This window comes from Salmo trutta, chromosome 19 (assembly GCF_901001165.1).
Source record: "Salmo trutta chromosome 19, fSalTru1.1, whole genome shotgun sequence".
NCBI lineage: Eukaryota > Metazoa > Chordata > Actinopteri > Salmoniformes > Salmonidae > Salmo > Salmo trutta.
The window spans coordinates 20,937,575-20,953,328 of record NC_042975.1 but is presented as its reverse complement, the minus strand read 5'-3'; the positions used below and the strand labels follow the sequence as shown (position 1 = coordinate 20,953,328).

The following is a 15,754-nucleotide window of genomic DNA, read 5'->3' as shown; positions in this document are numbered from 1 at the left end:
CCTGGATCTTGCAGCGAGCTAGCTGCTACCTGAGTGACTATTGGCAAACGTCGGTCCTGGAGCTAAAATAAATTATTCCGGAGCTAGCCAGCTGAAGAGTTCCTTCAGCCACTCCTGGGCTACAACCACCTATCCGGACCCGTTTTTTTACTGCCGATGCGGAGCCCCATCGGGCCTTCACGACTGGACCACCGACGTTATCTGCCCGAGGGAGTTATCCAACTGGCCCCTCCGTCGCGGCGTAACCTGAACGCCCATCTGCGGCCCGCTAATTCGTTAGCTATCTTATCGGCTGCTGTCTGAATAAGTCTATCGGACAACTTTCTTGGGCCACTATAACTATAACTATTTTGCCAATTGGACCGGTCCCCCCTACCACACGGAACCCCACTAATCTACAGACGGAAACGCACAAAGTGGCTAAAAACAGACCTCCCTCCATCTTCTACCAGCTTGCTACCTATGGCTCGGCTAGCTATCTAATTCTCACTGGACCCTTTGATCACTCGGCTAAGCATGCCTCTCATTGTCAATATGCCTTGTACATTCCTGTTCTGGTTAGTGTTTATTGGCTTATTTCACTGTAGAGCCTCTAGCCCTGCTCATTATACTTTATCCAACCTCTCAGTTCCTCCACCCACACATGCTATGACATCTTCTGGTTTCAACGATGTTTCTAGAGACAATATCTCTCTCATCATCACTAAATGCCTAGGTTTACCTCCACTGTATTCACATCCTACCATACCTTTGTATGTACATTATACCTTGAAGCTATTTTATCGCCCCCAGAAACCTGCTCCTTTTTCTCTCTATTCCGGACGTCACAGACGACCAATTCTTATAGCTTTTAGCCGTACCCTTATCCTCATCCTTCTCTGTGCCTCTGGTGATGTTGAGGTGAATCCAGGCCCTGCAGTGCCTGGCTCCACTCCTACTCCCCAGGTGCTCTCTTTTGATGACTACTGTAACCGTAATAGCCTTGGTTTTATGCATGTTAACATTAGAAGCCTCCTCCCTAAGTTTGTTTTATTCACTGCTTTAGCACACTCTGCCAACCCGGATGTCCTAGCCGTGTCTGAATCCTGGCTTAGGAAGTCCACCGTAAACTCTGAAATCTTCATCCCTAACTACAACGTTTTCAGACAAGATAGAACGGCCAAAGGGGCCGGTGTTGCAATCTATTGCAGAGATAGCCTGCAGAGTTCTGTCCTACTATCCAAGTCTGTTCACAAACAATTTGAACATCTACTTTTAAAAATCCATCTCTCTAAAAACAACTCTCTTACCGTTGCCGCCTGCTATAGACCACCCTCGGCCCCCAGCTGTGCTCTGGACACCATATGTGAACTGATTGCCCCCCATCTATCTTCAGAGCTCGTACTAATAGGTGACCTAAACTGGGACATGCTTAACACCCCAGCCATCCTACAATCTAAGCTTGATGCCCTCAATCTCACACAAATTATTAATGAACCCACCAGGTACCACCCCAAAGCCGTAAACACTGGCACCCTCATAGATATCGTCCTAACCAACTTGCCCTCTAAATACACCTCTGCTGTTTTCAACCAAGATCTCAGCGATCACTGCCTCATTGCCTGCATCCGTAATGGGTCAGCGGTCAAACGACCTCCACTCATCACTGTCAAACGCTCCCTGAAACATTTCAGCGAGCAAGCCTTTCTAATCGACCTGGCACTGGTATCCTGGAAGGATATTGACCTCATCCCGTCAGTAGAGAATGCCTGGTTATTATTTTTAAATGCCTTCCTCACCATCTTAAATAAGCATGCCCCATTCAAAAAATGTTGAACCAGGAACAGATATAGCCCTTGGTTCTCCCCAGACCTGACTGCCCTTAACCAACACAAAACCATCCTGTGGCGTTCTGCATTAGCATCGAACAGCCCCCGTGATATGCAACTTTTCAGGGAAGTTAGAAACCAATATACACAGGCAGTTAGAAAAGCCAAGGCTAGCTTTTTCAAGCAGAAATTTGCTTCCTGCAACACAAATTCAAAAATGTTCTGGGACATTGTAAAGTCCATGGAGAATAAGAACACGTCCTCCCAACTGCCCACTGCACTGAGGATAGGAAACTCTGTCACCACCGATAAACCCACTATAATTGAGAATTTCAATAAGCATTTTTCTACGACTGGCCATGCTTTCCGCCTGGCTACCCCTACTGCAGTCAACAGCACTGCACCCCCCCACAGCTACTCGCCCAAGCCTTCCCCATTTCTCCTTCTCCCAAATCCATTCAGCTGATGTTCTGAAAGAGCTGCAAAATCTGGACCCCTACAAATCAGCCGGGCAAGACAATCTGGACCCTTTCTTTCTTAAATTATCTGCCGAAATTATTGCAACCCCTATTACTAGCCTGTTCAACCTCTCTTTCGTGTCGTCTGAGATTCCCATAGATTGGAAAGCAGCTGCTGTCATCCCCCTCTTCAAAGTCGGGGACACTCTTGACCCAAATTGATATAGACCTATATCCATCCTACCCTGCCTTTCTAAGGTCTTCGAAAGCCAAGTCAACAAACAGATTACGGACCATTTCGAATCCCACCGCACCTTCTCCACTTTGCAATCTGGTTTCAGAGCTGGTCATGGGTGCACCTCAGCCACGCTCAAGGTCCTAAACGATATCGTAACCGCCATCGATAAGAAACAATACTGTGCTGCCGCATTCATTGACCTGGCCAAAGCTTTCGACTCTGTCAATCACCACCTCCTCATCGGCAGACTCAATAGCCTTGGTTTCTCAAACGATTGCATCGCCTGGTTCACCAACTACTTCTCTGATAGAGTTCAGTGTGTCAAATCGGAGGGCCTGTTGTCCGGACCTCTGGCAGTCTCTATGGGGGTGCCACAGGGTTCAATTCTCGGGCTGACTCTTTTCTCTATATACATCAATGATGTTGCTCTCGCTGCTCGTGATTCTCTGATCCACCTCTACGCAGACGACACCATTCTGTATACTTCTGGCCCTTCTTTGGACACTGTGTTAACAACCCTCCAGACGAGCTTCAATGCCATACAACTCTCCTCTGTGGCCTCCAACTGCTTCTAAATACAAGTAAAACTAAATGCATGCTCTTCAACCGATCGCTGCCTGCACCTGCCCGCCTGTCCAGCATCACTACTCTGGACGGTTCTGACCTAGAATATGTGGACAACTACAAATACCTAGGTGTCTGGTTAGACAGTAAACTCTCCTTCCAGACTCACATCAAACATCTCCAATCCAAAGGTAAATCTAGAATTGGCTTCCTATTTCGCAACAAAGCATCCTTCACTCATGCTGCCAAACATACCCTCGTAAAACTGACCATCCTACCGATCCTCGACTTCGGCGATGTCATTTACAATATAGCCTCCAATACCCTACTCAACAAACTGGATGCAGTCTATCACAGTGCCATCCGTTTTGTCACCAAAGCCCCATATACTACCCACCACTGCGACCTGTACGCTCGAATGTTGGCTGGCCTTCGCTTCATAATCGTCACCAAACCCACTGGCTCCAGGTCATCTACAAGACCCTGCTAGGTTAAGTCCCCCCTTATCTCAGCTCACTGGTCACCATAGCAGCACCCACCTGTAGCACGCGCTCCAGCAGATATATCTCTCTGGTCACCCCCAAAGCCAATTCTTCCTTTGGCCGTCTCTCCTTCCAGTTCTCTGCTGCCAATGACTGGAACGAACTACAAAAATCTCTGAAACTGGAAACACTTATCTCCCTCACTAGCTTTAAGCACCAGCTGTCAGAGCAGTTCACAGATCACTGCACCTGTACATAGCCCATCTATAATTTAGCCCAAACAACTACCTCTTCCCCTACTGTATTTATTTTGCTCCTTTGCACCCCATTATTTAAATTTCTACTTTGCACTTTCTTCTACTACAAATCTACCATTCCAGTGTATTTACTTTGCCACCATGGCCATTTTTTGACTTTACCTCCCTTATCTCACCTCATTTGCTCACATTGTATATAGATGTATTTTTCTACTGTATTATTGACTGTATGTTTGTTTTACTCCATGTGTAACTCTGTTGTTGTATGTTGTCGAACTGCTTTGCTTTATCTTGGCCAGGTCGCAATTGTAAATGAGTACTTGTTCTCAACTTGCCTACCTGGTTAAATAAAGGTGAAATAAAAATTAATTTAAAAAATAGCCTGGGCCTTTAGTATAGGCTATGGATCATTTGAGACCACACTAGGCATACATGATATTTCGTGCCCAGCAGAGTATGAGGGATTTTACATTTAATCAATTACAAATTACATGACACTTCCCTGGACTAAATAAAAAATATACTAAACCCCGCGACAGAAATTGAAAAAGCATGACCCTCCCCATTTTCCACTGGAAAACAGTTGTGTTAATTGCGACCCCTCCCAAATATCTTTCTTTACTAGCTATTGGCAGTCCTCCATAACCCTTAATTGCAGTTGTTAAAACAGCCAGCTTCAGTCAGCTGATTCTATCCATTACTTATGGTTAGTTCTAGTTGGGCAGCTTAGTCTCCCGTTCAGAGGACCCCCACTTTTGTTAGTGTCTTATTTGTCAAGGTCACGCTAACTAATTACTGCCACATCTCCTTCAGCCTATCACTGGCCTTGATTCCCGGGACTTCAGTTTCAGTTAGTCTATGACCCCAGCACGCTGTGTGGTCAGAAACGTGCCTACCCTCCTGCTGAACTTTTCCTCCTGTGGACTGAATCCCTGTATGTATGATTAATTGTGCATGCATCTAAACTAGAGGTCGACCGATTATGATTTTTCGATACCAATACCGATTATTGGAACCCCCCCCCCCAAAGCCGATACCGATTAATCGGCCGATTTCTTCTTTTTTTTGTTATGACAATTACAATACTGAATGAACACTTATTTTAACTTAACATAATACATCAATAAAATCAATTTAGCCTCAAATAAATAATGAAACATGTTCAATTTGGTTTAAATAATGCAAAAACAAAGTGTTGGAGAAGAAAGTAAAAGTGCAATATGTACCATGTAAGAAAGCTAACGTTTAAGTTCCTTGCTCAGAACATATGAAAGCTGGTGGTTCCTTTTAACATGAGTCTTCAATATTCCCAGGTAAGAAGTTTTAGGTTGTAGTTATTATAGAACTATTTCTCATACGATTTGTATTTCATAAACCTTTGACTATTGGATGTTCTTATAGGCACTTTAGTATTGCCAGTGTAACAGTATAGCTTCCGTCCCTCTCCTCGCTCCTACCTGGGCTCAAACCAGGAACAGCCACCCTCGAAGCAGCGTTACCCATGTAGAGGAAGGGGAACAACTACTCCAAGTCTCAGAGCGAGTGACGTTTGAAACGCTATTAGCGCGCACCCCGCTAACTAGCTAGCCATTTCACATCGGTTACACCAGCCTAATCTTGGGAGTTGATTGGCTTAAAGTCATAAACAGCGCAATGCATTGCGAAGGGCTGCTGGCAAAACGCACAAAAGTGCTATTTTGAATGAACGCTTACGAGCCTGCTGGTGCCCATTATTGCTCAGTCAGACTGCTCTATCAAATCATAGACTTAATAACATAACACACAGAAACACGAGCCTTAGGTCATTAATATGGTTGAATCCGGAAACTATCACATTTATTCTTTCAGTGAAATACGGAACCGTTCCTTATTTTACCTAACGGGTGGCATCCATAAGTCTAAATGTTCCTGTTACATTGCACAACCTCCAATGTTATGTCATAATTACGTAAAATTCTGGCAAATTAGTTTGCAACGAGCCAGGCGGCCCAAACTGTTGCATATACCGATTCTGCGTGCAAGGAACGCAAGAGAACTGACAATTACACCTGGTTAATACTGCCTGCTAACCTGGATTTCTTTTAGCTAAATATGCAGGTTTAAAAATATATACTTCTGCGTATTGATTTTAAGAAAGGCATTGATGTTTATGGTTAGGTACAGTCGTGCAACGATTGTGCTTTTTTTCGCAAATGCGCTTTTGTTAAATCATCCCGTTTGGCGAAGTTGGCCGTCTTTGTTAGGAAGAAATAGTCTTCACAGTTCGCAACGAGCCAGGCGGCCCAAACTGCTGCATATACCCTGACTCTGTTCGCAAGAGAAGTGACACATTTTCCCTAGTTAAAAGAAATTAATGTTAGCAGGCAATATTAACTAAATATGCAGCTTTAAAAAGATATACTTGTGTATTGATTTTAAGAAAGGCATTGATGTTTATGGTTAGGTACACGTTGGAGCAAAGACAGTCCTTTTTCGCGAATGCACACCACATCGATTATATGCAACGCAGGACTGGCTAGATAAACTAGTAATATCATCAACCATGTGTAGTTAACTAGTGATTATGATTGATTTAATGTTTTTTTATAAATTTAAGTTTAATGCTAGCTAGCAACTTACCTTGGCTTCTTACTGCATTCGCGTAACAGGCAGGCTCCTCGTGGAGTGCAACGTAAAGCAAGTGGTTAGAGCATTGGGGATGCAATCTTATGGTTAACTAGTCCAAGCTGACAAGGTAAAAATCTGTCGTTCTGCCCCTGAACAAGGCAGTTAACCCACCGTTCCCAGACCGTCATTGAAAATAAGAATGTGTTCTTAACTGACTTGCCTAGTTAAATAAAGGTAAAAAAATATAAAAAATTAAATATTTACTAAAATATATATTAATAATCATTAAAAAAAATATTGAAAAGATATTTTTAAAATTTGACAAATCGGTGGTCAAAAATACCGATTACCGATCGTTATGAAAACTTGAAATCGGCCAACCTCTAATCTAAACAACCACATATCTCATATCAGTTATCACTGGACATGATTCTCAGTTACCTGAACCATGAGTAGTCATGTGTGTGGACATCTTACAAGGATCCGCCCCTTTCTTTCAATTTTCGCCTAAAATGACATACCTAAATCTAACTGCCTGTAACTCAGGCCCTGAAGTAAGGATATGCATATTATTGGTAGCGTTTGTGGATATGTTAAAGGAATGTAGAATATAACAAAAGATCTGGTAAAAGATAATACAAAAAAAATATATATATTTTGCGTTTTTGTACCATCATCTTTGAAATGCAAGACAAATGGCCATAATGTATTATTCCAGCCCAGCTGCAATTTAGATTTTGGCCAGTAGATGGCAGTGTATGTGCAAAGTTTGACTGATCCAATGAACCATTGTATTTCTGTTCAATGTTGTACCAAGACTGCCAAAATGTGCCTAATTTGTTTATTAATAACTTTGTTCAAAACTGTGCACTCTCCTCAAACAATAGCATGGTATCCTTTCACTGTAATAGCTACTGTAAATTGGACAATGCAGTTAGATTAACAAGAATAAGCTTTCTGCCAATATCAGATATGTCTATGTCCTGGGAAATGTTCTTGTACATACATCATGCTAATCGCATTAGCTTACGTTAGCGCAACCGTCCCGTGGACGGTACACCAATCCCGAATAAGTTTTAAATTCCCATTAACCTGGACATCTGCCTCATCCTTGTTCTGACTGGACATTCTGTAGTGCTTGCTACCGGCCTTAAGCCAGAGCCCAAGGTTTCTTATTATATTCAGTCCCTCGACTCTACAACCATACCTCTATTTTTCACTGATGAACTCCCTTTGTCTGGGAAGGGGAAACATGGAAAAAGAGATGGACACAGGGGAGACATTTAAGATATGGTGGTGGCCAATTATAAGAGCTGCTACATTTTACTTATTAAAGACAGATACAAGAGCTGTGCAATAGGGTAGTACTGTTCCTTGTTTGAAAGCTGAACGTGTGTAATTTGTATTAAAACTATCATGTTTCTCATGCACCATCATTCTTTCCTTGCATCCATACATTTCTGAATAAAAAACTTTGCATCAAAAACTCAAGTAAATTGTGCTGTTGAAATAAATCTACCAACCATAGACTGGGTTACTACAGATAGTCTATTGGGATAATTCAGCAAAGTTACCCTACCATATGTTGTCTGACAAACTGCAGTAACTTTTCTAAATCTAACTGCAAAGCAATTGAAGTCAATGTTACCCGAATTACCCTATAAAGCAGTCTGACCAAAGCAACAGCAAGCTAAGCTGTGGGTATTTACCTGGTCACACACGGCAACCACTTACTAAGAATTCCCTAACCAATAGCCCATGAACGTCAACTGCAAAAAGCAGGCTTTATATTTCATGCCAAATTAGCTTCAAGTTAATTGCTAGGTTTCCATTTAACTGGCGACAGATTTATGCAAATTGGAAACCATGTGAAGTGGAATGCTTCCACCAAATGAACTATGCGGATAAAAACAGCACACTAAATGTACTGTTTCGCGTAAGTTTGTCTGGAATAAGAACGTAAAGCTAACTAGGTCACATTTAAGGCTGAGTCAAAAAAAAAAAAAAGTACAGTAAATGGCGAATGTGCCTAGCCAACAGCTCGCATATAGTGCGGGGTAGACTAATCTACATTAGCCTACCCACCCCAGTCATAGTGGGAGGACCATATTTGCGCGTAAAGGTATTTCCACCGCCACTTCCCACAATACATTTTACTGACACGAGATGTATAACGAACAAATTCAGTCAGCATTTATAAAATTACACCATAAACTTCTCCATCACATTTTATTGGATACAACTACTTGCATAACTGTGGCACTTTAGTGGAAGGACCACAAACATTGACAACGTCTAGCAGCTGGAAGTCACAAGTGAGATTAAACTTTGTCGTAACAATATTAACCAACATAAGGTCCTAATCAAAAGCTCTGAACAATGGTTAAAGCACTTGAGATCAACATTTAGAAGTTGAGGTGGAAGGTCACCATGTTTTATTTTGTCTTTAAGGCATTGTGCCTTAAAGGCACAATATACCCCATGTGAAATCTTACTGTTCTATAGGAAACAAAGTTGCAATAGAAGTGTGATCAGGCAACCTTTTTTCTAACTTTAAAATCTCACTGACAAGAGTCATTGACTCAGTCACAAACGGGTAGAACATTTCAAACGTTGCTTGTGAGGGGGAGATGGTTGCAGAAACAGTGTAATGGTTTAGTCGACTTCCTCAAGTCGGTCAAGATAACCCACCGCCTCTAGAGCTGTGCCACCAGCTCTGGGGAATCCACCAGCCATGCCTTCGGGCATACCAGCACCTTGGTACAACTTGGTGATGCTCCCTCTGGTGGTGCTCATACGCTTCCTTCTCAGCAGTCTAAGAAACATAAACAGATTAACATTAGCAAAATATTAAATGGTCTTCAAATTAGAAATATTTAACTTCAGTCGCTCAGACATCCAAGGAAGGTATTTGGCCATCTTTGGTCTTTCAACCTCTGGTGGAAACTACGAATGGCAGGAGTAAACTTCATCACAGCGAGTGGCCCAAGACTGTACAAGGCATAAATTAATTCTTACCTAGTTCTTGTCAAGGCAGCCAATGACCTCGTTGCACTTGTCCAGAATCTTGGTCTTGTCCTCGTCACTGATCTTGCCCTGTAGTTTCTCATCCTCCACTGTGGATTTCATGTTGAAAGAGTAGGACTCCAGGGAGTTCTTGGAGGAAACCTTGTCACGCTGCACATCATCCTCACACTTGTACTTCTCTGCCTCCTGGACCATGCGCTCAATGTCCTCCTTGCTCAGATGACCTGATGACAAAATACAATCAAGTCAACCAACATCAAAAGAACTACATACTCAACTGTACATCATTGTAGACTCAAAAGTACTACTGTCGCTCAGACATCCAAGGAAGTTGTTAGGCCATCTTTGGTCTTTCGACCTCTGGTGGAAACTACGAATGGCAGGAATAAACTTCATCACAGCGAAACTACTGGGTTAGGGCTAGTAACTGTAGCCCATTTTCTAGTCTTACAATGCCACCACCACAACAAACATACCCTTGTCATTGGTGATAGTGATCTTGACCTCCTTGCCAGTGTACTTGTCAGCTGCAGACACCTTCATGATGTCGTTAGCGTCAATGTCAAAGGTGACCTCAATCTGAGGAACACCGCGAGGTGCAGGGGGATTCCAGTCAGCTCAAACTTGCCCAACAGGTTGTTGTCCTTTTTCATGGCCCTCTCACCCTCATACACCTGGAGGATACAGTCTATATTAGCTAAAACCATGCATGGTCTTCAAATGAGAAGTACATTAAAAATAGTCGCTCAGACATCCAAGGAAGGTATTGGGCCATCTTTGGTCTTTCAACCTCTGGTGGAAACTACGAATGGCAGGAGTAAACTTCATCACAGCGAATATCACTGCATTGCAGTCCTTTTCAACAGAATAAAGATCATAGCAAGCCATTTACCTTCTTATCCAAGCCGTAGGCAATGGCAGCAGTAGTTGGCTCATTGATGATATGCAGTACATTCAGGCCTGAGATGGTGCCAGCATCTTTGGATGCCTGGCGCTGGGAGTCATTGAAGTAAGCAGGCACAGTAACGACTGCATTGTTGACTGTCTAGGGAAAGAAAATATAAATTTTAATAATTCAATAACAGGGAATCAAGAAACTGACAAGTCATTGCAAATGAAAAACTACACCTTGCTGTTCAGATTTAAAATAAATACACATCAATTTACAGTCTACACATTTTAAATGATTACTTTTCCAAGGTAGGCTTCAGCAATCTCCATCTTCACCAGAACCATAGAGAAAATTTCTTCTGGGTAGAAGGACTTAGTGTCTCCTTTGTATTCAACTTGGCGCTTGGGTCGAGTAGAATCATTGATAACTTAGATGAAAAGGCTTTGGCGCACCATACAGCTAACAAAATACAATTTTCAATTAAAATATTGCAATTTAATGATAAATTATCAGAACTTAAAACGTACCGAACACTGTTGCAGGGTTCATGGCAACCCGATTATTGGCGGCATCACCGATAAATCTGAGTCTGTGAAGGAAACATAACTTGGGAGTGGTCCTGTTGCCCTGGTCGTTGCCAATGATTTCAACCTTGCCATGCTGGAACACACCCAAGCAGTAGTAGGTGGTCCCGAGATCAATGCCAACTGCTGGTCGTTTAGACATGTTGCCTAAACACAGGAATAGGGTGTAAGTTCAAGTCATCCAAAAAACAAATTAAGCTTTCTATCAATGAAAGTAATGCATGAGGTTGCGCATCAAATTACACTTCTGTAAAGAAATCTCGCCGTTAAAATGTGCGTCACACCATATGCGGTGCAGTTTCATTGCCGCGTTCACGTCGGAAACTAGTGCGAAACTCTTAACGACGTGACCACGGCACTAGAACGTTCTAGCTAGGCCGACAACTACGAGGATGATCGCGCGCCTTTTCCTTTAGTTAGCATGTGTACAAACGTTGGAACCGTCAGTCGAATGTCTTTCAAACTGCCTGCACTGCAAATGACCAAACTCGACCACGACAATTACGATACATTTAGTTGGCTAGCCATGTTAGATAAACAGTCAAAGTAAATTGGGATCGAATTGTGACTCAAACTAGTTACAGTGAGTTTATTAAATCAATGTGTCTACTAGTTAGCCAACCTTCATCAGACCGGATAACGTCAGCCTGCTAAATACCATCTAGCCGGCCAATTCGGGATATAAAATGTATCTGCTTATGGCGAACTAAAATAAACGCATTGATTACGTTAAGATTAAACTATCTTGTACTAACCAAATTCGTGACCGAGGGTGACGCTGATGTTGGTCGGAGTTAAACAACGACGAAGCCTTGTGAGAGAATAGAGAAAGAAGGAAATGTGATTCTACAACTTTTATATCACCGGCAACGCAACCAATCGTAGCTCTGGATTCCACTTTCCATTCCAAAACACCAATCAAAATACAGGACGGGCCAAGCGTTCCCTCCCACTTCTGCGACAAAGACCTAGCGCTCTTGCCGCCTTCAAAACAACAGTAAACTCGGAAATCTCCGTTTTCCGAGTGTTCGTACCAACTGGGAACTCGGAGGAAAAAACGAGCTCTGACTTGGTAAAATCGATGTAAACGATCATCCAACTCGGGGAACTCGAGCCTCTTTCTAGAGTTCCGACCTGAAGATCACTGACATAATGGTTTCACTTCGTATTTTTCCGAGCTCCCAGTTGTTGAACGCAGTAACGTTCCACGCTCGAACGTTCCAATCCCTCTTCATATCTGGGAAGCCGTTTCCGGTGGGTTGTCATGCATTACTAACAGGGAGGAGATCTCGTTAAATATGGATCAAAATCGTTAAAATTACATTCACATAATTTAAAAGATACAGTAATGCCCCTGTGGGATTTGTTAAGGAAAATTTCAAAACGAGTGTTTCAACATAGTATAACCACTACAAAGCTGACGCTAGCTATCCTCTTCCGTAATACGGTTACAGACAGAGGGGTTAGTTATATCTTTGACTTTGGTATGGTCTTCTCGGAACTCTGAAATCTCCGACAACTGGGAACTGGTAAAAAAAAACTTGGGAACGCGGTTTAATTATATATATTTTTTCGGTAATCCAAGTCGGGAAACTCGGACATCTTTCTAGAGCTCCGTCTTTCCGACCTGAAGATCACTGACGTCATGATTTGACCTCCTTTTCCCCCTCGAGTTCACAGTTTTCTTGAAAGCACCAAAAGTATTCAAAGCAATGAGTTTGAGGGAAATACCCAAAATGCAGAAGCATTAAGAAACAATTCCGGGTTTTACATGGCTATGCCAGTGTCTGAACCCAGAGGCGCATAATCGCGAGACTTCGGAGAACGCTTGCGAGATAGACCAAACCAGGCAGGGGTTTGGGAAGTTAATGAGAGAAGTGAATAAATTATTTTTTTGAATTCTAAAGACACAACGTAGATTCTAGCCAGTGTCTTAAGTAGTTGAACATGTTATTACTCCAACCCCGTGAAAGTGAAGTTGGAGTAAAAAATAACTTTATATCGAAGGAGTGCGCAAGATTGCGTGTTTCTACACATGAGTTTAGCTAGCATTGCATTACTTCTTTGAAGGAGCACTTTTAGTCTATCTTTATAATGTACTGCTTTGGTTTGCAACAGCGTTTTTACAAATAAAAACTATAAAATGTCATTAATATTTCAGAAATTCAACCACACATTTGTTTTATCATCAAACCGGATAGCAACTTCTGTCCAGTGACTTCCACAAAGCATTTATAATGTCAGACTTAGCCTATGTTTTACCTCTCACATGTTTATTTCAAAGTCCATATGTTCTTGACCCGATTGATATAAATCATGTCAAATTATATAAAATTCACATTTACCCGTCCTACAGAATATGCTTTGGCAAGATTTTGAGTGATGAAGTAAATGTCAAAATATTCTATAAAAAAAATGTTTTGAGTGGCAAAGTATCCAGTGGTCATACATAATTCATAGATTCACCAAACATCTATTATTATTCTTCTATGTTTCATTATTCCTGGTATATACCACTGGTTATGATTACAGACAGAGCCCATAGAATAAGGTCTGCCTACAGCGGCCTTTCTCAATGGCAAGGCTATGCTCATTGAGTCTGTACATAGTCAAAGCTTTCCTTAATTTTGGGTCAGTCACAGCGGTTAGGTATTCTGCCACTGTGTACTCTCTGTTTAGGGTCAAATAGCATTCCAGTTTGCTCAGTTTTTTTTGTAAATTCTTTCCAATGTGTCAAGTAATTATCTTTTTGTTTTCTCATGATTTGGTTGGGTCTAATTGTGTTGCTGTCCAGGGGCCTGTGGGGTCTGTTTGTGTTTGTGAACAGAGCCCCAGGACCAGCTTGCTTTGGTGACTCTTCTCTAAATTAATCTCTCTGTAGGTGATGGCTTTGCTATGGAAGGTTCGGGAATCGCTTCCTTTTAGATGGTTGTAGAATTTAACTTATCTTTTCTGGGTTTTGATTATTAGCAGGTATCGGCCTAATTCTGCTCGGCATGCATTATTTGGTGTTTTACATTCTACACAGAGGATGTTTTTTCAGAATTCTTCATGCAGAGTCTCTATTTGGTGTTTGGCCCATTTTGTGAATTCTTGGTTGGTGAGTGGACCCCATACCTCACAACCATATTTCTGTCATGCCTCATTCACATGCCGCGTTCAGGTGCTCGTCAGAACTCTGACATTTTCAGCAAGCTACTGGTTGTAGATATACACATTCAACCAGTTAGCAAGTTGACAATTTCTGAGTTCCGACTAGCACATGAACACAGCAACATTAACCATAAGCAAAGATATTTATAATTAACCCAAGATAGTTAAACTGTGTCGTTTACAGTCGGAGCAAATTAAGCATAGTGGGCAGAACAAGCATGGAGGTGGGCAATGCCAAGCACAAGCTAGCAAGCTCCTATTGGCGCATTGCAGCATGTTTTGCATATTTCCATTAGGGAACGCCTTCTCTGTGAAATGCGCTTGTGCACAAACAATTAGACCTTGCACTCCTTCTAGACAACGCCATTTTATAAAACTTTGGCAAAGCATCAAGTTTATAAAACATATAGTGCACTGTGTTCGTAACAGATTTATAGTTTTGAGAACAGAAAACTGTATTGAGATCAGATGTTTCATCGATAAGAACATTTGCAGAATGTCGGCACAGTTTCACCTAGTTCCATCCTCTTCCACAACCGGGGACTGGGCAAGAGAAAACCTTCTTCTTTGTGGACTACATCCCAAAATGTGTATTGCCGCCACCTATTGGATGGGGTAAAAACTGAGATACTTTAACGAAAGAAAAAAAACACTCATAATATTATCAAAAACAAAACAAAAGTCAATGTACTCCTTCACTTAGTCAAATGTACTCAGATCCCTACACAGGCTCTGGGGCTCTGATGGTAATGACGTTTGTTTTGATGATAATTATTAAGTGGAGGTCGCTAGCTACAGTATTGCCAAGCTTTTAGCTAGCTAGCTGCACTGTAAGCTAGCTTGACTTGCTAGAAAGTTATAGAAACAAGTTGAGGAAAAACAAAAAAAAACATGTTTTATTATCAACTAAATCAATATGTTTCTCCTGTCTTGAATGAAAATGTCATATTTTACAATCTCCCAAAATAAATGCAATCCCTGACGAAAGACTAGGCACTTTTTCTACATTTTATTTTTTTAAATTCTCACCGTATTTTATATAATTTTTATATTTGGTAGTGCATTCGGTGCATTCGGAAAGTATTCAGACCCATTGACTTTTTCAACATTTTGTTACGTTACAGACTTATTCTAAAATTGGTTAAATAAAATGTCCACATCAACCTACACACAATACCCCATAGTGACAAAGCAAAAACAGGTTTTTAGACATTTTTGCAAATGTATTACAAATAAAAAACTGAAATACCTTATTTATATAAGTATTATGACCCTTTGCTATGAGACTCGAAATTGAGCTCAGGTGCATCCTTTTTCAATTGATCATCCTTGAGACGTTTCAGACGAGCAAGGTGGTTTGTGAAGACGGTGTTCGAAAATGTGTTTTACTAGCCTGAGTTACAAAACTCTACCACACAACCATTAATTTTTCACATTGTGAATTTTACAAACATTCAAATTAATTATGTGTTTCGTGTTGGCTTACCTTGACCTGACAGTTTTGATAGCCGTGTAATTCTCAAGTTGAGAATTCCCTGTCAAGTAGAGAGACGGAAGCTCAGCTAGCCTGTAACCTAGCTAGCTCGGCAGTCTCAAATGGACGTCGCTATTGAATGTTTTCAATGCTGCAGAAGATGTGTTTACTTTGCTTTATTCCGGAACAATGTGGACCGCTTGGACTTTC

The 15,754-nt window shown here is 41.6% G+C and overlaps 1 protein-coding gene and 3 non-coding genes across 9 annotated transcripts; all 4 read right to left on the bottom strand.

Annotated features, from left to right (window-relative positions):
• Window positions 1–8,619: 8,619 nt before the first annotated feature.
• Window positions 8,620–12,717, bottom strand: LOC115154161 (heat shock cognate 70 kDa protein). 6 transcript variants are annotated; one of them, XM_029700114.1, is made up of 5 exons: window positions 10,633–10,818; window positions 10,334–10,486; window positions 9,918–10,115; window positions 9,433–9,665; window positions 8,620–9,229 (listed from the first exon to the last, which is right to left on the bottom strand). In XM_029700114.1, the coding sequence occupies exons 3-4, from the start codon at window positions 9,982–9,984 to the stop codon at window positions 9,433–9,435; spliced, it is 300 nt and encodes a 99-aa protein (XP_029555974.1). In that variant the 5' UTR covers window positions 9,985–10,115; window positions 10,334–10,486; window positions 10,633–10,818; the 3' UTR covers window positions 8,620–9,229. The 6 variants fall into 6 exon arrangements, 2 of the variants coding, with proteins under 2 accessions (XP_029555974.1, XP_029555975.1); XR_003867829.1 differs by lacking the exons at window positions 8,620–9,229; window positions 10,633–10,818 and adding exons at window positions 10,861–11,064; window positions 12,545–12,717 and having other exon boundaries at window positions 9,620–9,665; window positions 10,334–10,482; XR_003867828.1 differs by lacking the exons at window positions 8,620–9,229; window positions 10,633–10,818 and adding exons at window positions 10,861–11,064; window positions 11,673–12,536 and having other exon boundaries at window positions 9,620–9,665; window positions 10,334–10,482.
• Window positions 9,301–9,394, bottom strand: LOC115155095 (small nucleolar RNA SNORD14). The gene has a single exon (XR_003867989.1). It is a non-coding gene; the product is annotated as a small nucleolar RNA SNORD14 (small nucleolar RNA).
• LOC115155097 (small nucleolar RNA SNORD14) lies at window positions 9,752–9,845 on the bottom strand. Its single transcript, XR_003867991.1, has one exon. It is a non-coding gene; the product is annotated as a small nucleolar RNA SNORD14 (small nucleolar RNA).
• LOC115155096 (small nucleolar RNA SNORD14) lies at window positions 10,184–10,277 on the bottom strand. Its single transcript, XR_003867990.1, has one exon. It is a non-coding gene; the product is annotated as a small nucleolar RNA SNORD14 (small nucleolar RNA).
• Window positions 12,718–15,754: the final 3,037 nt, after the last annotated feature.